This window comes from Miniopterus schreibersii (genome assembly GCF_964146895.1).
Source record: "Miniopterus schreibersii genome assembly, chromosome: 7".
In the NCBI taxonomy this organism is placed as follows: Eukaryota; Metazoa; Chordata; class Mammalia; order Chiroptera; family Miniopteridae; genus Miniopterus; species Miniopterus schreibersii.
Window position 1 is genome coordinate 73357626 of NC_138108.1, and position 23114 is coordinate 73380739.

General features: G+C 35.6%; 1 protein-coding gene across 4 annotated transcripts in view; it reads left to right on the forward strand.

The window, feature by feature from the left end:
- The window catches only part of DPP10 (dipeptidyl peptidase like 10), a 1168699-nt gene that overhangs the window by 1086078 nt on the left and 59507 nt on the right, over positions 1-23114 (forward strand). For all 4 annotated transcript variants that reach the window (XM_081142810.1, XM_081142809.1, XM_081142812.1 and 1 more), the window contains exons 10-11: positions 5889-5986; positions 14556-14679. In XM_081142810.1, coding sequence (XP_080998936.1) covers positions 5889-5986; positions 14556-14679 — 222 coding nt within the window. The remainder of the gene's footprint in view (positions 1-5888; positions 5987-14555; positions 14680-23114) is intronic.

Genomic DNA, 23114 nt, shown 5'->3' on the forward strand with positions numbered 1-23114 from the left:
TTAATTACTTAAGGTCTCTATTTAAAAGTCTATTTTCCCCATGTTTATGTAAGAAAAGAAAAAAAGGCCCATGAGTGATGCCCTCTATGAGTCAAGATGTCTCATAACAAACTTTTAAAATTTAACGTTGCACATTTTAGCTCTTAATTAGCTAAGACACGGCTGCTGATTTCTTTTAGAAGTCATTTTTAAGGCATTCCTTTAACGAGCTGTATTTTGTATTTCCCAGCACGATAGATTTTATGCTTTTCAATTTGTGCATTGCATTAACTGGGAAAAGTACAGGACAAATTACCTATCACACATATTGTTCTACAGCTACAATAAAGGTATGACTTTCCCTATTTTCCTATCACCTGCCGGACTGAAGTTTTCCCAACATGGAAAAAAATGGCTTAAATATTGAGAGTCAGGACTCAGAGGAGAGTTTCTGCAATGAGATCTGTGCCGTTTTTCTCCCCACCCGGTCTTCCTTCCGCCGGGTGTGGCCTTAGATGACTGAGTGCCACCCAAGGAGGGCAGCGGGAGCGAGAGGAGTCGCATCCCAGGATCTTGAAACATTATTTTGGGGTCTCCTCTGGGCATACACTGGAAGTCACTCTTCAGAAGAAAATAGCAGTTTGACCTGACAGCAAAATAAACATATTCGCTAAGAGATATTTATTGTAATCCAAGAAAAATACTTGCAGTTTCTCCAGTTATAGATTTAGCCCTGTTTTATGGTTGACAGTTTGTGCCTGTACAGCATATTGCGCCTGCTTTTTCCAGAGAAAAACAGAAAAGGCTTCTAGATGCATTATGAATTCTCACACCGTTTGATTTATTTATTGTAATGAAAGGCCATCTAATCATTTGGACACAAAATGAAGAACTAGTGGCATATTGTGTAAAGTTTATGTCAATAGGTAAGATAGGCACACAGAGCTGTCCAGTGTGTGCACAGCACAAAGAGAATAAAATCAGCCACGGGAAGGGACGATTTTCTTATAATTCATTTCCCCCCCAAAAAAGTGGGGATTTTAGGATTCACATCTAAGAGCCATATGAATAGCTGCATCTTCAGGTTTCCTTCTCACTTATAGACCAATGGTGCTTGAATTTGGACATTCCTAGGTCTTATAATTTTAACAAGACTGATGCAAACAAATGAACAAGTAAAAGCACCTGGGGAAATTTAAATATATCAGCAGTAATTCAGAAGACATGGGGTTGACAAACCTGGACACTTTGTTATTATTTAGTAAGTTATTAATTATTAGTTATTTAGTATTTCTTAATAGCAACGGTAAGCATAAAATAATGCAAATGTTTATCAACTGTATAAATCACGTGAGCTAATAATATGCTTTAGGTTTTCAGAGAGCCTTTCATGGGCCTCTTCACAACTGCCTCTTCTTTCACAAATAAACCCACTGAGCTCCTGAAAGGCCAAGTCCTGCTCAGAAAGACACAGTTATTTAAGAACAGGGGAATAAATCCATTGATGCTGTCCCTCTCTATAAAATTACCAAAGGTTAGCATGTCACAGAAGACCTGCCTGGAATCAAAATATCTCCTGGTCAAGGTAACAAGTACATGCGGAGCTTTGTTGGCTCCATTTACTATCAGTATCGTAGCTATGTACAAAGTGGGGCAAAAGGAGGTTCACAGTACAGTTGTGAGTCTACAAAACACAGTTTATTCTTGTATTATTTATTTATTGTATTATTTTCCATACAAGCAACTGTAAGCCTACTTTTACCCCACCCTATATGAATAGTATTCTTAGAAAGCCTCACACCTGCCATATATAGACATATATATGTGTGTGTATATGTATATATATATATATATACATATATGTAATACATGTTGTATATAATACATGATGAAGGTCCTGAGTGTGGTTAATGACTACCACTTAGGAGTATTAAAAGTAAACAGTGTAGTGGCCAAAGCTGCGAGGAGGAATCCCAAGTCCTAGGGGGCTGTGAGTAGGAGTCCCACCTATGTCATTAGGACTATAGGACTCAAAGAAACTAGGTCTGGGTTTCGGCCCTTGTTCTCATACTAAATTTCACCATCATGTTGGATGTAGTACTTGAATTTTCAGTTTTATTATTTTCTACTCTGATTTAAAAAAAAGTGTACTGTTTTTTCACTAACAAAAGTGTTTTGAGTAGCTCTTACTTATGCAATAAACTTTCAAAACGTGGTATTTTAGACACGAAGTAATGCATAGAGTTCACACTAAATTGTGTTTCAAATTAAACTAGATTAAAATGAGTGCGGAAAATACCCAATGTAGTCAGATTTACTAATGAAATACTTACACTAAACAAATATATTTGTATTTTACTTAATTCAGCATGATTCAGAACTCATAAAATACCCTTCATTAGCAATTCAGCACAAAAGAGATGCACAGTTCTATCTCAGTAACCTCAGGTTAATGTTCTTAATTAAAACATTATCTGGTTTAATGGCAATTTAGTTGCCAGTAAAATAAGGTTAATTATTATTGAGGCTTGTGTTTCAGAATTATGGAGGAAGGAATCTGTGGATTTGCAGTCCTTGTGGCAAATGTGACTGCGAAAGCACATAGACGAACTCCTCTCAACCCAAACTGTCGAAACAATGCAAATATTCAAAGGTGCGGATGAATTTGCAATGTGCACTTCATTTCAAAACTCCCTGGAAAGATAAAAATCTAATTAAGATTACAAAATGCTGAATAGCTGAAATTTGGAAACAGCTTGATGTTTGGTTTTTATCTAAAATTGGCCACATGTGTACACAACTTTTAATTCGTTTTCATGGAGAAGCTAATTGGGATATCAGTGGTTCTGAGCAAGTCAAAGTTTATAGTACTGTGACCCTGAGAAAATTGCCTTAAGAGTTGGTAATAACCATATATGTCTTTGACAAAGTACATCATAAAATTATGTAACATGGATAAGAACTCACAAAAAGAACAAATTTAATTTAATTTCCCTTTTTCTTTAATCAGTTTATTGAAAGAAAAATACAGAAACACAATTTTACACTAAGTAGAAAAGTCAGTGACTTAATAACTGTCATTTTTAATTCACTATTATATACTATTTTAGTACTTTTATAAATCATCCTTTTTGTTAGTCCATATAACAAAACTATGAGATATTTTTAATCTACCTAAAGGAAACCTACTTCGGCTCAAAACTTCTGACTTGTGACATATTATTCTCAAAGAGTTGTCCCAGTTTTTATAATCAAATTAGATAATGCTTGAGGATCATTAACATCCTGGCCATGGTCCATATACAGCAAATAACAGTCAAAATTGAACCCAAAGTTCTCTGACTCACAGATAAAGCTAAACCAGTTTTCAAAATGTGGTTCTTTTACCAGTGGAGTCGGCCTCCTTGGGGAATTTTTAGAAATGCAAATTTGTCATGTCCCATCTGGGATTAGAAAGACTGGAGATGAGCCTCAGCAATCAGTGGTTTACCAAACCCTCAGGCTCATTGGGTGATTCAGGAACAGGTTAACCTTTGACAACTGCTCAACTGTTTTATATATATTTATATATATTTAACAAGAGTCCCAGAAGACTATAATCAGTATGCAAATTTTGATAAAAAATCCTGACATTTATGTATTAATATTTATATATCAGTGTTTTATTAATATTTGCACACTGATTATAGTCATCTAAATCTTGTTAAAACATATATTTTTAGGCGTACACTTTGAGATTCTGCTTCTGGGTCTGAATATAGGTCTGGGTGGGGCCCATGAATTTGTTTCTAAGGTTCCAGGGGATACTGATTGATGCTCCTGGTCAGAGAACAACACTTTAAATGGCACTTCTAAATACTGTGTCCCAGCTCTAAATTTTAACATACCTGATCAAGCTAGAGAAATGGTTAGACTAAAAATATATGGGTAAGGCCAATATTTTCAGGGAGGAAAATAGCAATTTAATTAAAGCAAAAGTGATGTGAAAGAGAGCTCCTAGGTGTGGCCAAACACCACATCTCGCAAGACAAATATTCCTGGGCACTGGAAGGTTTTAGAACAATGAAAAGCTTCACAAAATCTGACACCAGAGCTTTCTGCATGAGGCAGGCTCATAGCCTATCTTCCAGGAAGCCCTTTACTATAGGAACAATTTCCATAACACTTCTAACAGTCACTGCATTTCTGTAGTGACAGCCTTTCCTGACTTGTTTCTAAGACTCCAGATCTCACCTGTGTTTGAAACACTCCCACAGGTGTGCTAGACATTTTTCTTTATAGACTTTATTTTTTAGACAGTTAAAGGTTCACAGCAAAATTGGGAGGGTGGAAAATATTTGCCATATACCTCCTGCTCCCTCCCATTTATAGCTTCTCCCATTATCAACACCCTCGCCAGAACTGTGCATTTGGTACAATTGATGAAGCCCTGTTGACCCATGATAAGGACCCCACAGCCATAGTTTACATTAAGGTTCGATTTTGGTGCTTTACATTCTGAGGATTTGGACAAATGTATAATGACATTTATCTCTCTTCATAGTAGCGTGCAGAGTGTTTTCACGATCCTACAAATCCTCTTACTGCCCTAATCTACCCTTCTTCCCTTCCCTTCATGCTAATTAATAACCTAACAAAAGAGTTCTTGAGCTATTGCTAACTATTGGTGGGATGCATTGTATGGTTTCTGGTCCTGACTTAACTCTGGGTTTTGTTGATGCCAATTTCTTGAACACGGGTAATTCTTTGTCATCTTTAAAGCAATTTTATTGTTCGCTTTAGATTTTTGTCAGGTCTCTGAATTCCACTCAATTTTTATTTCCTTGCCCTCCTTTGTATAGCTCACACGATCAACTCTTAAATCACCAGTCACACCACAATGGTAGCAACATATTGAGCCACAGTAGTCAACTTATTCTGTTAATTATTTATTCACATGAACATTATTTCATTCATTCATTCAACACGCTTGAGATATGTTGGTGAAAGTTCCCACTTCTACCCCCTAAGAGTTCATAGTATATTTAGAAAAACTCTGGTGGCCATTACCTAAGAATGAACTAAAGCAAAACAACAGTAGTTAGGAGCATCCTGGGTTTAAATATTGCTTCCTCACTTACTGATATTTCACCTTGCACAGTTTGCTGAGTGTCTCCATTTTCATCTGGAAAAGGCTATAATTACACCTTAGTTCTGTAGTAGGAACATTTAATGAGATAATTCATGTAATCTTTAACAGATATTATTAAGCAAAAACACAGTAACTGCTCTACAACTAGTATTATTTAATAATTTTTTTTATTATGAAGCTCAAATTACAGGTTCTGACCACTGTCTTTCTACTCTTCATGCCAACTACTAAGGGAGGGCAGTGTGCTCATGGCCCACCTCCTAAGGGTCACTTGTACCCCATCTAGTATTCATAAATTTAAAGAAAACCTAGCATGATTAATGCATGGAATACTTTAGGTATTGTAGAATTTTAAGTATGTGGCACCTTGATTGGTATGCTTTTTTTTTCTGTTTTTTGGGTTTTTTCAGTTAGCCAAGCTTTTCCCCATTACATTTTATATCCTATAACATGTGTAGTTGCTCGATCTACTAGTTTTTTGTAAAGTCAGCCCTCTGGTACCATTCTAGGAAAAGATACAGTAGCACTACCTAATGAGTAAAGTCATCTTGATTTTCTAGCACCTTTAATTGTCTCACTAAAATGCTTTGAGAAGCAGCAATCTCCAAAAACAATTGAAAGCAATCAAGTTGTTGAATTTAAAATCATTTCTGCTTGAGAGAAATTAAACTTTCCCCCCATTCTAACACAAAATTATAAAATAATCAAAAAGCATTTTCTTTCCACAATATATTCTAATGCTTGATGTATTTGCATTACAACTTTCATTTTCTCAAAGGCAGGTCAAGTGAACCCAACAATCAAATTATATGTTGTAAACCTATATGGACCAACTCATACTTTGGAACTCATGCCACCCGACAGCTTTAAATCAAGGTATGCAATTTCAATTTCACTTTACCAGGGAATAGATAGTTTAACACCAATTATCATTTTGTTGCAATTTAGAGAGTGATGTGATCAGCTCAACAAACCCACTTGAAACTAAGGCTGAGGCTGCCTCCGTTAGTGCAGGAATGAAGTCATTTTGAGTCTCTTGTCCACAGGAAGACTTTAAAATTTCAAGGTGATTAGCAGTACCACAAAAAGACTAAATATACTGATACTGAGAATTAGAACTTTTGCAGGAGATGCGACAGAGAGATGGAAACAAAGGATAATTTTCCATTGATTTTTTTTCTCCTGAAAATAGTCAATCCATTTTTTAAAAAATTTTCTTCTTTTAAAGAGTATAATCTCCCTAACATTTGTGGTTTTTTTCAACTTTCTCCCCACAACTTACCAATGATTCTCTAGCATTATTTTCCAGGCAGAAAAAAATAGTGAGATTTTGTTCTACATAAAATGCCTTCCTTTTAAGAAGTTTAAGTGGGGGAAAAAAGAAACGCATTTTATATCTGGGCAAAGTCTCCAGTGAAAACAACCAATTCAAACAGCCATGTGGATTTTGAAATCCAGAGTGGTCTCAAACTTCAAGGGTGATTCTTTCAAATACAGGGTATACTCAAAAAAGTGTATACACACTATGAGAGACGATAAAGTCAGTGTTTATTAGCATACAGTTCATTTTCAAAATTTAAAAGAATCTACAGAAATGAATAAATTTTTTTTGTCAATGCTTGCTTTCAAACTGTTGACTGTTCTGGTCCAGGCACTGCTGATCACATGAAGCAGGGGAATTGCAAATATCAAGAATCATTTCATGCGGTATTTGTGCGCCCTCAATTCATTGACTGTTGCTGGTTTTGTACCATAAACTTTATGTTTTATTTATCTCTATAAAAAAAGTCTAGTGGAACTTGAAGATAAATTTTCTTTGTTCAAAGTTTAGTCTGGCTTCACTCATTATTTCAAATCAGTTGAACCTTAAAAGGAGTGAAAGTTAAGTGAGTTATCAGCTGTTAAAGTGTGTGTACATTTTTCAGGACACCCTATATTGTAGCTCTTTGAAAATTTAAAGTAGTTTTAAAGATGGGATGAGATAGACAGCTATTTAAGGAAAATAGTTTCACACTGTATTGAATGATATGGGAGTAAGCTTGACATTTATTTTGATGACATCAACAATCAATCAATACAGAATGACTGATTCAAAAAAAAAAAAAATTCCACTCAAATGCTGTCACATTGACATATTTAGAAAAATTTTATCACAGTTGGGGATCTTCACAGAAAGTGCAACCTGCTGTGTCTGGAAAATTTTCCCATTTAGAAGATAATAAAAATTTATGGAATGTTTACACTGAAAGGATTCTCATTAAATACTTAATATAAGTGGAAAAGATGAGACCCAGACATTTAAAAAATAATGGTTGAGATGGAACCTCAGGATTAGTTGCCAGCAGTGTTAGAAAATGCAGCAAAGCCTGTTTCATCAAGTTACAGATCAGTGCATCCAGGTTGTTATGGAAGACCTTAAAAGACCATCTGAATTGACATATAGAATGCAGTAGGGTTGACCAGATTAGATAGAAACTTCTACTTCTGAATTCAGTCTACAAGCCATGAAAGATTTGGTCACAAATGAAATAATTATAAAAACTATTGATATTGTAGGTGATCCTTAATTCTTATATTTTTCTCTGATTTGTTTGATGCTCTGAATTAACAGAAAAGGGTACTAGACTGGAGTGTTTGAGTCACATCTCTACCACCATTTAATTTTGCGATCTTGGGCAATTTACTCTACCTCTCTCTGGGTCTGAATACTCTAATCTTCATATAATAATTTATAATTTTCATCAGTTTTTTTAAATCTTTAAAATGGAGGTCAATTTTAAGATATCTTGGTTCCTTTTTAATAGGAGATAGTGATTCCTGACCTTGAATTTGTTAACGTGAAAGGGTTTTTAAATGTTAGTGTGGCCAGCTAGAAATTAACAAAAGAGAAGGGATTGAGACTGTCTGGGCCTGATAGAGTCTGTGAGTAACAATCAGGATTAAGTCTGGAATTTACAGCTTTAGACACCCCAGGGGGTAGCCAAATCCCCATCAAGGGGATTAACACCTCCCCCCCAAATCCTTATGTAGGGAGGAAGGGATGGGCTTCCAGTCTCTGGGGGAGACTTACCAGCACACTCACCCGGACTTTGGGAAGTAGGAATTAACAATAAAGGGGAGCCCGCCGGTGTGACTGGGTTTTGACTCAGTTGACTGAGCATCGTCCTAGTCCTGTGCACCAGGAGGTTGCTGGTTTGATTCCTGATCAGGGCACATGCCCGGGTTTTAGGCTTGATCCCCAGTGGGGGAGGGTGCAGAAGGCAGCCAATTGATGTTTCTCTCTCATCAATGTTTTATCTCTCCTTTCCTCTCTCTGAAATCATTGAAAACACATTTTTTTTAAAATTAAACGGGAAAGATGGTGCAGGGGGAGGTCTTTCTACTTTAAAGCCAGTGCAGTGGGAGCCATGGTGTGACCATAAAGGAGAGGAGTCTAGCTGGAGAAAAGGGTAAGATTGTATGAGGGCGTGAAACTGGCAAGATCTAGGAAAGGGATTGGATCGGGGGAGGGCCCAGAACAAGGTGTGGAAGAGCCAGGAAAGAGATTGGTTAGTTTGAAAGAAAGCCCGTTCTTTCCTAGGCCTGAGATAATATAATCAAAGCTTGACAAAGGCCCCTGTTGGTAGCACACCTTCCCCGCAGGCATTCACCCGTTGGTTGGTGCACGCTCCCTCTGTAGCAGCCCTGTGGGCCTGGAGCTCCCTGCGCCAAGCAGGGGTCTGGGTGCAGCAGCGCAGCCCCCGCTGGACCAGAGCTAGGAACAGAGACTCAGCTAGCTGGATGGGCGCAGACACTGAACTGGACTAAGCTTTGCCATGGACTGAACTTAACAAAAGCTTTGGATGACCTGCCAATGCTGGGCCAATGGCATAGAATTTCTGGGCCCTGGTCTTCCTAGACTTGGTGAAGACAAGTGCTCACTTGAGGCCCCAGAGGCCCCTGCAGCAAGACAGAGCTTAGCCATCTGGTCATGGATGAGACACCAGGCACCTGGGGACAGTTCTTTATTTTTACCCCAATAAATCTTACCACTACACCTCGTCCTCCGGTGCATGGTTCCCCAAAATGCTTTTCTCATGAGTCTGCAGAAGAGCCCTATTTCCACCACCAATATAATAAATTCACCATCTAGGCCACAGCAGAATATCATCAAACACAAATATTCCTAAAGACAGAAACAATTGTCATTATTGGAGTATTAGTTAAGTGTACATCTCTTTAATATTTGAGGTACAGTGGGATAAAATTAGTCATTCATTGCAAAGAGGTATCAGGTATCCTTAGCTGTTGGAAGTCCAGTACACAAAATAATATGCTGTATCCCACTGGGAGTGAGAAAAACCCTGTGAAGAAAAAGAACTTAAATGTAATTCAGATGTATTGGTCTATAATTTGCAAAGTCATGTGATACCTTATCTACACAATGTACATAACAATTTTGCTTTTTATGCCTCCTGATCTTATGTAAGTGCCGACTGTCGCACGCGAAATGCACCAAAGTGTGATTTACTCTTCTTGTTGGAAAACTCCAGATCAAAATTGGCTTCAAAACTGGTATTTTCAAATATGTCCTATGCTCCAGTCCAATAGAAATATATTTTCTTACTCGTTTGTTCCTGGTGAAAACTCTAGTCCAATTCATAGAAAAAACAAAAAAGGTAATCAGTGAAATTTATATCATCTGCATTTATCCACTGTGAGGCCACATATTACTTGAATGGGCACAGAAATATACAAACATGAAAAAAGAAATAGAGATATCCATGGTGTGAATTTTTTAAAAAGCTGTATTCATCTAGATGCACATCAAAGGGAAACTAAACTCAAAGCTTTCTCTTTTTTTAATATATCTTTATTGATTTCAGAGAGTGGAAGGCAGAGGAAGAGAGAGAGAGAAATATCAGTGACGAGAGTCATTGATCAGCTGCCTCCTGCACGACTCCTGCTGGGGATCGAGCCCCCAACCGGGGCATGTGCCCTGACTGGGAATCAAACCCCGATCTCCTGGATCCTAGGTCAATGCTCAACCACTGAGCCACACTGGCTGGGTGACTCAAAGCTTTCTTGATTTGGTTTTAGGATTATCAGTATCTCTAATATTTAATCTTAGTACTCTAGCCATAAGGAAGTTCCCTGAAAAGTGTTATACCATCCTTAGTTAGATACTTGAGATCTAAAAGAGCATATCATCTTTCATAATTTATTGATCAGGTCCTAGTAATTGAAAAGGTAGCACACCCAAGAGAGGCAATGAAATTTTGTTAATTCAGGAACTATCCACCAAAAATATGCACAGGATTAAGGAGAAACTGACAAACAATTGGAAAACAACATTGAGTCTGAAACAGGGGAAAGTTATTACTGCCCCAGGACTGCAGGAGTAAGGGGCAGGCCCACTTATGAAACCTGAAGGGCTTGTGGCCAAAGAACAGATGGACCAGCTGGTAGGACCTGTCCACAGGTAGAGCAGGTCAATAGTTGCCAAGTCGGCCCTGAGAGAGCGTGGGTCCTGGAGACAAGTACCCTCAGCTCCCTCCTCAAGCTTTGCGCTCCTACGGAAGACTCCTGTTGCGAAGGCAGCTTCGTGGCAGAGTCCAGTTCTGGAAACTGTGAGGAAGATTTGGAGAATGAATCTGACAAATGGGGAATATTCAACACAAATAACTTAGGATAATATTTACCTTAAGAAATTTGTCATTGTTATTACTTTAGCGATGTATTGGAGATGTCCACAAGAACACAATGATTTTTCTGTTCTGTTTGTGTCTGTCTTGTCTCTCTCTCTTTCTCTGTCTCAGTCGCTCTTTGTCTTTGTGTGTGTATGCCTTCAATTTCTCTGTCTCTCTATATATACTAATACATCTATGATTTATCTAGGTAGTACTTGTGCTTCTCCTGAAAACCTGCCATATTTTTCTTATGTGCATTGTGAATCATGTAACTGATTGTGTTTCCATTGTTTATATTAGTGTATTTTGGACATGAAGTTTACCTGCAGTAAAACTTGCTTCCCTCTGTAACTTATTTCCCTTTACCTGTCTTCTGTATTTTCTTTACCATGTTATTCTTAAATTTTTCTAAGCTAATTTAAAGTCTTTATATTTTTTGAAGTTTTTAAATATATTATTTTTTATTCCAGTACTAGTAACAATATTTCCATATTTATTAGTGGCAGTATTTCTATAAACCCCAAGCAATACTAAATTCTTGTTATTTTTATAATGTAAAAGGATAAACATACATAAATTAATTTGTTAGCAATATAGTTTTTGGTTTCTCCTTACTCTGTGTCTTTGACAGTATTTTACTTATTTGAAATAAGTAAGGTCATCAAATGTCCACTGTTCTGATTGGAGTTCGTATTGTGTTCATAGCATAGCTACCAGTATCATTTGAGATGCTGCTTCAACTTACAATAATAGAATACCCAAATAATTAATTTACTTTATAATAATTTACATGTTTACTCTTTTTGGTATGTTATCTAAGCATCTACTATATTTTTATTTTTATTTCACATGACCTGTGCAGTGCCAATCAATAAGTGAACTCTATTAGTCAGTGTAGTTATAAACTTTTCCTTTTGTGATTCTTCTATTTTTTCACTAACCTTGAACTTTATATATGACCATCTCTATAGCCTTTTTATTTCTAAAAAACACTGCCACGATGACAATAATTAATTGACTATATGTGCACCTAAATAGGGAGGATGTTTAAGAAGATGAATGTAGAATGACTTTCTCTTATGACTTGAGATACCTTATAAAGTGTATTCCCTGACACTCAACCCAGAGAACAAGATTTACTTTTAATTTGAAGGTATTAGGTCATTTGATTCAGTCTTCTGATTGGTTGGTTGATTGATTTAATTAGTTATAACAACCAATGTTTATAATTATAGTAGAAAAAAGTCGCCAAACTAGTCTTATCTTTAGGTAGAACTTCCCTTCAGCCAAATGGTTATACTCTAGTCAAAGAATGTAAAATAAATTTCAATTCATTTTTATGTTCTAAAAAAAAATTAAAAGAATAAGTTTATTGGAAAAAAGCATAATTTATCTTTCCAATTCCTTACCCCACACTCCCATTATTTAAAAAAAAAAAATAGTGACTCAGCTAAAGAGCCTTCATCAAACAAATTCAGATCATGAATGCAACTTTTCTTCAGTGCTAATTTTTTCCAGACTCTTATCCTTATTTGAATTAAGGTCTGTGTTGGTTCTTCAGAATGTAGCATGGCAGAGACTAAGGTAATGACCTTCCTGAATATCTTCAGGCCCAGTAGAAGTTAGATCATTCATCTCATCTGAAGAAGAAACATTTTGTAAACTGTTACTCTGTGAGTTTAAGGTATTGCAAGCATTTAGTATCTTTATTGGAATTTACAAGTATGAATTTAAAATAATTGAATTCTTGAGGAAATATTTTTATGATAATGAATCATGTAGATTTTTCTGCAGGCTGGGTATTTTTCACATTTGGCAGGGGTAAAAGTGATTATCTTTTATCTTCAGAAATCTGCAGGCTGAAGAGTAGAGTTAGTGGTTGGTTTTTGGTTTCTCCTTACTCTGTGTCTTTGACAGTATTTTACTTATTTGAAATCTTTTAGTCATCCCACCTTTGTGAACCATTGTTCTCAGTCTGTACCATTGATATAACAGTGTCATTTTGCCTTGTCACTCTGGGCTTGATAGTACCATGCTTTTTCTTTCTGTTTCACTTGCACATGTCTAGTCTACATCTCTTATTCTTCCAAGGATACCTGTGTCTTCCAAGAAAATCTAATTAATAAATGTATCTATGTTCATGGAAGTATCATGAATGTCCCTTATTACCAGTAATGTATAGTTATTAACAGGGCTCTTAATTTCCTTTCCTGATTGATTATATTACCCACTACCATTTTATCCATGTTAAATCTTCTAGATCAAACTATTAAAGTGAAATGCTTCTATTTTACCCTTTTTAGTACTCACAATGCCAGATATAATAATGCATGCAAAATAAATAAGTTTAAAACAAAACTCAGGAAAAATGAACAGGACATCATTCTTTTAAGAACTTCAGTGCCCAATGATTTGGCCAAAGATTAATCCTAAACTAGTTGTATATTTGATTCAAAGTTGCCTTGCCTCGTTAACTCTCTTTGGGAAACTTGTCCCTATGATTTGACTGAGTTTCTAGGCAATTTTCAAGTGGGACTTAGCTGGGTTGAGAAAGCTGCCAAATGTCTTGAAGAGATTGGTGAAGAAAATATGGCAGGCTTCAGAGTATGAAAAGTTATGCTTCCCTATTCGTGACATCTTCACTTTGATGGGCTAATGGGTTTGCTAGCGTTAGCAGTAGTCACTCAGTAATATTAGAAGTGTAAGATTCATGTAGTTGAATGTCTAACCCAGAGCTGTGTAAGGACAGGTGATTTGTCTCACAAGGCTTTCCTTCCACAGGTGATTTTTTTCCAAGTCACATAAAAACCGGGTGGATTAATTTTAAGATAATACTCACAGATGGCACTTTTCAAGCCGTAGCTAAAGCATCTCATCTATTCTGAAACTGGGCAAATTAGTTGGAAGATTGTTGCTTTGTTCTTTTTGTTATTAATTGAATCAATGTTGACAATTGAATTTTGTTCTGTTTGGGTTGGGGGTTTTGGGATCTGTTATGTAAGTTTCCAAACAGAATCTACAATGAAAGAAATATAAGCTACAAAGGAAAAAAAAGAAACTCCCAATCTAGCCTGAGGACTTTGTAGGCTCCCCAAATTAGTATACTCACTGTACCAAATAGTCAAGAATCCCCTCTTCTCCTTCAGTTTGATTCCTTCTTTGTTTTAAACTGTTGTAAATAAATAAGAGTATAAAATATTGTAAAAAATACAATAAAAAAGACTGGAACTGGCCCTTTGCCCACAACTGACAAACACCAAAACAAACCATCCATAGCTCTGTATCCCAAGTCCCCATGCATAAAGCCAAATAACATGGAGGCCATGCACAAAAAATACTTAACACAAGAATAAGCTTTGCCTTTTAATTGAGTGATTATATTTTAAAAGAATAAAATAGAATATAGCTTAGAAAAATTATACTTAATTTGCAAATGCTACTACTAATAAGTAGAGGGAGGATAAGATTATTCTAGCAGCATCCTTTATCTTTCTAAGGATTTCCTTTCTGGGAAGCCATTCACTTTCAATTTTATTCTTAAATTTTCTGTATATGGATGTGTTTACATCCATATACGTACATACACATGTATTTGCATTTATATAGGTGAATATTTTTAGAACGCGATGTTATATTTACATAAATGGAAATTCTTATGATATGACATTCTTATATACTTACAGTGTTGCATTTATCTTGCATATAACAGTTTACTTTATTGGTGCTATGCAAGTTCTCTGGCTCTAAGTGTAAATTTTAATTTTGTTTCCAACTAGAGAATATTACATCACAATGGTTAAATGGGTTAGCAATACCAAGACGGTGGTCAGATGGTTAAACCGGCCTCAGAACATCTCCATCCTCACGGTCTGTGAGACCACAACTGGTGCTTGTAGCAGAGTGAGTATCTTGCTTCTTATATGCATAAAATGAAGGACTTCATGCTGCCGTTCAGATAGACACTAAAAATCCTTTGTGCAAGGACTTCAGTATTTATCTTCAAAAGGTAGTAAGAAGAGTCATTCTATTGGTATATACTTTAACCCATAAAGCTTCCCAACTTTGAAGCAAGCAGTATAGATCATAAGCAGAAGAAAACAAACTAAAAAATGAATTATTGTCTAGTATAAAGGGTAGTTAAGCCATGTTAGCATCGTTCTCAAATATGGGATGTCTCTTTATATTTTGACTTTGATTAACTTGAGAATATAAAATGTTTCTTTCCTGTTTTCTTTAAACACAATCCAAAAATTCAATTTTTTGTAATTTAGATTAGTCTTCTTAAATAACAGATAGTTTATCTGTCTTTAAGTAAAAATAGTAAAAAAAAATGGTTTTGAAACCACTCTGTTTTGAAATTAGGTTGTATTTAAATTTTTATAATCAGTTTTTATAAACTCTGCAGTAAAATTTGTATGTGCCAAGGTTCTGAGAAGAGGAAATGATGTATTCAGTTTAAATTGTTATATACTTGGTACTAGATAAAGGATCCCCAATTACCTAACAACAGAATCTTCAAATTTCTGTCTTTGGTCAAGTTGGAGTAAATGTTATCAGACTAGTATGTCTGCTGTAATAAACTGTGAAACTACAAAATATATTAAAAACCTATTTTTAGATGTTGGACATCAGAAGGATTAGAAAATAGATGGTGAACTAAAGTTAATACACAAGATGGACGTAGATATGACTTCTTATTGATTACATTTTTGAGATCACAGTGCAATGGAGATGGTGCCCAAGAAACGCACAGTGGTATCACTGCTTCAAGTAGGCAGGAAGGAATCAGAGTTTGAGGCTATTGTGGCTGAAATTTGCAAGACAAGTAACGCAGAATTTAGAGCTATATGAGAGGAAGTCCAGCTATCTATATGAAGGACCTCTTAAGTCTTTAACTCATTGCTTACCTGTGCAGGTACAAGAAACGCCTGAGGGGAAAGAGTCAAAGAGAGAAACTGCAGGTTGCACAATGCTTGGAAACTTTGGATTTCTGAATAGCAAAAATAGAAAGCCCTTGCTGAAAATCCTATGCATCCAATTCAGGGCCCAGAAAGAAAAAACATTAGGAATAGGGCTGTTTTAGAACACTTTCCATAAATCTTTAAATTAAACCTTGAAGCAATCAAGCTCATCTGCCTATGAATTAGGTGTCTGACAGAAGACCGTTTACTCTTTTAAAAGGAAAATTAAAATATTTACAAAACTTATCACTCATAAGGTGTTAACATATAAAATATATAAAGAACTCATACAACTCAATAGCCAAAGAATAAATAACCATATTTAAAAATAGGCAAAGAACCTGAATGGGCATTTTTCCAAGAGAAGATATTCAAATAACCAACAAGTATATGAAAAGATGCTCAACATAGTAATTAGGGAAATGCAAATTTAAACCACAGTGATGTGTCACCTCACACCCATTGAATGGCTTTCACCAAAAGACAGGAGATAACAAAGGCTGGCAAAGAAGTAGAGAAAAGGGACCCCTTGTGCACTGTTGAGGAAACGTATACTGGTACACACATTAGGGAAGACATTATGGCACATACTCAAAAAATAAAAAATAGAACTTCCATGTGATTCAGCACATGGGCTATTCAAAAGAAACAAAATCACTATCATAAAGAGATATTTGTACCCTCAACTTTATTGCAGCATTATGTACAGTAGCTAAGACATGGAAAAATAACTACGTTTCCAGAAATAAATTAATAAATAAATAAAAGTTTTACACACACACACACATACACACACAATGTAAATACTATCCAGCCATAAAAGAGGAAATCCTACTGTTTGTGACGATATGGGTGGACCTTATAAAATAAGTCAGAGAAACAGAAATAATGTATGATCTCACTTATTTGTGGAATCTAAAAATACAAACAAACACAACAACAAAACAAATTTATAGAAACAGAGATTAGATTTGTGTTTGCCAGAGGTAGGGGTGGGGTGGGGCACGGGGGAATTAGATAAAGGTGTTTAAAAGGTACAAACTTCCAGTTATAAGATAAATGAATTCTGGGTATCTAACACCAACCTGGTGATTATAGTTAACAATAGTGTATTGTGTATTTGAAAGCTGTTAAGACAGTAAATCTTAAACGCCCTCATTACAAGGAAAAAAATCCTAATTATGTGAGGTGATGGATGTTAATTAAACTTCTTGTAGTGATCATTTCACAATATACATATATATCAAATCATTGTGTTATACACCTTAAGTTATAAAATGTTATATGTCAAGTATATCTAAATAAAATAGGGGGAGGAATAAATTCTATTTCTACATTCTCTAGAAAGTGGAAAAGAAGCTAACTTTTCAATTCATTTTATCAAAGTGGTAGCAGTATCCTGTTACCAAAGACAGGATTTTGCTACCCTTATAAAAAGGACATTACAAGAGAGAATATTTTTTACTTATATCTCAAATGAACACACATTCATTAAAAAAAAACACATGAAAATGTTAATATATCATCCCTGGCAATATAGAGAATAGTCATCATGACAAAATGGGGGTTATCCAGTGAGTTTCAGAGTGATATTGAAAACCAATGAATGTAACATGTTTTAACAGAAAAAAAGATGAAAAATAATTATCTTAGAAGACAAAAAAAAAGCAATTGACAAAACTCAACACTCATTTATAACTTTCAACATAATTGAATAGAAAGAAGTATCCCCAATATGATATAGGATACCCACAAAATACCCCAATAAATATCATATTCAGTGGTGGAATACTTTTCTTGTTCACATTAAGATTCTCAATAAGGTAAGGATATAAATTCTGACTTAGAGATTTTAATCAGAGCAACTGGGCAAGGAATAAATGAGATGATTGGTAGGAAAGAAGTCAAAGTATCTTGATTTGTGGATGGCATTACTGTATAAATAAAATGTAAGAAATCCACGAGAAACCACTAGAATAGGTCACAATTCACAAGTCAGTGTACTAATGTCAATTGTTTATTCCATTTGCTGACTTCATTTCACTGTTAAAAATATGTAAATATACATATTACTCTAATTTTTAAAAGAAATGCTTGCTGAATTAATTAAAGGCAAATTGATCAAGTACTTCAAATTTTTCTGTCAAATTGTTTAGGAAAAATCAATTTTCTAACTTTTAATTGCTTTTGAAGAATTATACTTCCACTTTTCTCTCAAATGGTTTAGAAACACTATATATAGAGATATAATAATTAAGCAAATAGAGCAAAATATAAATAAATGAGGAATATCTCTAAAGGATATGCAGATGATTCTTGAACTGGTCTTTAACTTCTCTGTAACTTTGCACTTGTTTCAAAATTAGAATTAAGAACCAAAAAAATATTTTTATGTACTAGTAATATTATGATGGAAAATAAACAAAAATACCATTAAAATGCATAGAAGCTATGCCACATTTTTAAATTAAAAGTCTTAATGTGGATGTCAATTCTACTAGAATTGAAAGAGAGTTTTAATAGAGTATCAATTAAAATCTCAGCAGAATTTTTTTTTTTTTTTTTTTTTGTAGAAACAGACAGGCAGGCTCTAAAATGTGTATGGATGAGATTAGGTGCATTCAAAGTGGTATGACTTTGGGTGGTAAACACAAAATGCAATATACAGATGATGTATTAGAGAATTGTACACCTGAAACCTATATAATTTTATTAACCAATGTCACCCAATGAATTTAATTAAAATTTTTTAAAAGATAAATTGTATATAAAAATGCAAAAAAACCTGGTGAGCCAAAACAATCTGGTGCAAAAGAATATGTTGGAGGAGTTGTACTATCTGATTTCAAGAGTAACTAGAAAGCCACAGAAACTGAAAAAATGTAGAGACATAAGGACCCACAGATATATCAATTGAACTGAATAGCTTCCAGAAACAGATCCATATTTGTATAATAAATCAATTTTTAACACAGGTGCCTAAACAATTCAATACAGAAAAAAGGTGCTGGAACAATTAATAACCAAATGTAAAAGCCAATGACGTTTGAGATTTATCTTATACCATATTTTGAAATTAATTTGAGATAAATTGCTGCCCTATGTAAGAACTCATACTGTCAATCTTCTAGATGAATATTATGGGATATTTCTATTATATTGAAAAGGCAAAAAGTCATTAAGCATAAAAGAAAAAAATAATACATTAGACATCATTAAAATTAGGAAATTCTCATCAAAGGCACCATTCAGAAATTAAACACTTAATCACAGACTGAGAGAAAATATTTTTCAAAATATGCATGTGACAAAGTTATTTACAGGGTAGGACACAAGTTTATATATATATGGGGTCTCCAGTGTTTTCATCCCTAGATATTTACATGAGAAACAAAATCCTGTGTCCACCAAAGGATGCATAAAAAAAAAAAAAAAAAATCATTGGAGAAGCTTTATTTACAATAGCTAATTGTCCATTAAGAATGAATAAAAAAAATGAGTCATATCTACACAGTGGAATTCATGGAATTCTACTCAGCAATCTAAGAAGAAACAGAATACTGACATACTCAATAATATGAATGGATCTCAAAAACACATGGTGTGAAAGAAGCCCCACATAAACGAGGACATAATACATTTCAATTCCCTGAGTTTCTAAAACAGGAAAATAATATATGGGGAAGCATTCAGAAGGATGGTTGCCTTTTTGGAATCTCTGGGAAGGGGCATGAGGGAGAGTGAGGATATGTAAAATTCTTATGTCTTAATGGGATGTAAATAAATTTTTCAAAATTCATCACATATGCTTCAGATCTGTAAATAGTGAAGTATAACTTGCATTTTACTGTATGCAAATTATACTTTAATACTTTAAAAACATAGTTATTAATGGCCTATTATAGAGAGAAATAAAGAAGAAGAAATTGTTCTTTGATTGAAATGATGAGAGTAAGTGTGGAAATGAGGTAGATGAATCAGCTGTTCCTTAAGTTTGACTGATGCTCTTCACACTTAGCTTGTATTCATTAGAAAATGTATTTCAATCATCCTCTTTCACCTAAACAGTTTATAGGGTGTCTAGGATTTCACCATGTATTTATTAAAGTGTTTTGGAGGGTTCCTTATTCAGCTGATTAATAAGTCATTTAAAAATTAGACTGTGGTGGCCAGAAAGTGGTGAGTGTGCTTGGAGCACAGTGACAGTCATGGGGGTGACAGGAACTCCAGACAAGAAAGGAGGACCATAGTGCCAGTTGTGTATGAATTTTTGAGTGAAACCTCAAATCAGGTGAGAAGAAACCTTTGAGGAACAACTACTAATATTTAATGTAGCAGGGCTTTCAGCAAGGTGGTTATGTAGGTAAATGTAGTACTTGCATCCTCTCACAAACACATTAAAAATACAACTAAACTACAAAACAACCACCATTCAGAACTGCCTAAAATCTAGCTGAACGGAAGTCCTACAACTAAGGATATAAAGAAGAAGCCACAAGGAGACTGGTAGGAGGAGCAGAGATGAGACTCAGAACAGGCTGGAACCAGTCACTTGTAGCAGATAAAAATCAGGAGGGATACCTCAGCTGTGGATGTCCCCGCTGAGAGGTGAGGGGTCCCAGCCTCACACCAGAAACCCCAGTCCAGAGTTCCAGAACCAGGAAGAAAATTCCCCATAAATTCTGACTATAAAAAACAGTGGGAATGAGGCTGAGTGAGATGGGGATTGCTGGAGACAGTCCTCTTAAAGTGCCCACACACAGACATACTTGGAATCGCTCCATTACTGGGGCAGCAGCTTGAAAGGAACCAGGGAAGTGTGGGGAGGAACCGAAGTGTCTGACATTAGGGCAAAAGCTGGAGGGGCAGCTTTCTCCCTGACAGAAGTGCTGGCAGAGGCCATTGTTCCTTTTCTGAGATATCCCCCAAAAAAGCCCATGGGTGGGCCCATATCTGAGTCTCCATCAATCTGGCTATCACTGTTTTCCCTGCCCTGGTGATTCCCTGAGACACTACCCCACCCCCTTGCAAGCCCACATAAGTTGTTTCCAGTGGCTTTTCCTTTGAGTAGGCTGTCTTGGGTAATGTTTCAGACTTTCCTAAAATCTTTCAAACAAGCAGCATCTGGCATTGGCATGCTCCATATCTGTTGCTAAGTGGCCCCAGCTTCAGCAATAGTGGCAGCTGACCTTGGTTTGCAACTTGGCCTCTCTTCGGCACCTCCAAGACCAGCACAAATAGCATCCATCTGCAGATCACTTTGTAGATTATCCCTGGTCGCCCTGGACAGAACACCAGCAATCACTGACATTGGCCTGCACCTCCCAGGAGGCCCCAGAATGAGCACACCTGGTGGAGAGCTTCAGACCATGCTGGAGCACTACCCAACCATCTGCACTAGGGACACACTCAAGGGGCAAGCACCAGAGCCCTGCTAAACTAAGTAATGTTCTGTGGGTTGGACGTCTGCACAGCTGATTATCCACGATGATTGCAGCCAGCCCTTGCAGCTGATCTGCCAGGGGTAAATCCCTCCTATAGTAATCAAGGGTCAACTACAACAGAAGGGTGTACACAACACACACAAAGGCGTTGTGTGCAAATGGAGGGTCCAGCTCATGTGAAAGAGGAGCCTGTGCCACTGAATCCTATAGGTCACCTACTACATAAGGCCACTCTACCAAGCCCAGGAGATGTAGCAGCTCTACCTAATACATAGAAGCAAACACATTGAGGCTGCCAAAATGAAGAGACAATGAAACATATCCCAAATGAAAGAACAGATTCCTCCAGTAAAGGAACTAAATAAAATGGAGACAAGCAATCTACTAGGTGCACAGTTCAAAACACTTACTATGAGGATGCTCAATGAACTTAGTGAAATAGTAAATGAACTTAATGGTAATTTGAACAAAGAGATAGGAAACATAAGAGTGAAACTAGAAAACATAAAAAGAATCCATCAGAAATGAAGAATACATTAGCTGAAATGAAGAATACATTATAGGGAATCCACAGTGGAGTAGATGAAGCACAGTATCAAATCATATATTTGGATGTTAAAGAAGCAGAAAATACCCAAGCAGAAAAGCCAAAAGAAAAAATAACCCCAAAATATGAGGATAGTATAAGGAGCCTCTGGGACAACTTCAAGTGTACCAACATTCACATCATGGAATTACCAGAAGGAAAAGAGAGAGCAAGGAATCCACACACAAAAATAATAAAACTTTCCTAACCTAGAGAAGTAATAGACATAAAATTCCAGGAAACACAAAGAGTCCCAAACAAGATGAACCCAAAGAGGCCCACACCAAGACACATCATAATTAAAATGCCAAAGGTTAAAGACAAAGAGAGAATCTTAAAAGCAGCAAGAGAAAAACAATTAGTTACCTACAAGGGAGCTCCCAAAAGACTGTTAGATGATTTCTCAACAGAAACTTTGCAGGCCAGAAGGGAGTGGCAAGAAATATTTAATGTGATGAAAAGCAAGGACCTACAGTCAAGATTACTCTATCCAGAAAAGTTATCATTTAGAATTGTAGGACATATGAAGCACTTTCCAGGCAAGAAAAAAACTAAAGGAGTTCGTCACCACTAAACCAGTATTATATGAAATGTACTTAAGAAGAAGAAGAAAAAGATTAAACATTAAACATGTAAATAATAAAATGCCAATAAATAAATATCTACCAACAATTGAATCTAAAAAGCCAAATTAACAAGCAGAAAAGAAACACACTCTTAGATACAGAGAACATATTTATGGTTGCCAGATGGGAGGGGGGCAGAGGATAGGTGATAAAAATGAAGGAATTGGGAAGTACAAATTGGTAGTTACAAAAAAGTCATGGGGATGTAAACTACAGCATAGGGAATATAGCCAATAATATTTTAATAACTATGTATGATGTTAGGTGGGTATAAGACTTATCAGAATGATCACTGAGTAAGTTATATAAAGTCTAATCACTGAGTTGCATACCTGAAACTAATATACTATTGTTTTGTATGTCAACTGTAACTTAAAATTTAAAAATAATTTAAAGTTAAAAAAAAGATATTTTTTGAGATCAAGGAAAATTGAACATAGATTGCATATTAGGCTATATTATTGGATATTTGTTAATTTGAACTGTGATAATTGTCTTGTGGCTATTTAAAGATATGTATTAGAAATGCATGGTGATGAACTTACAGGTGAAACAATTATATTTGGGGCTTACTTTAAAATAGTTCTGTGATAAAATTTGGGAGAGTCAATGAAATCAAAGATGGTGTATTTTTGATAATTTTTTAATCTGAGAGATGGGTCTATGGGAGATTATTATGCTATTGTCTATTTTTGTACATGTTTCAAAATTTTTAAAA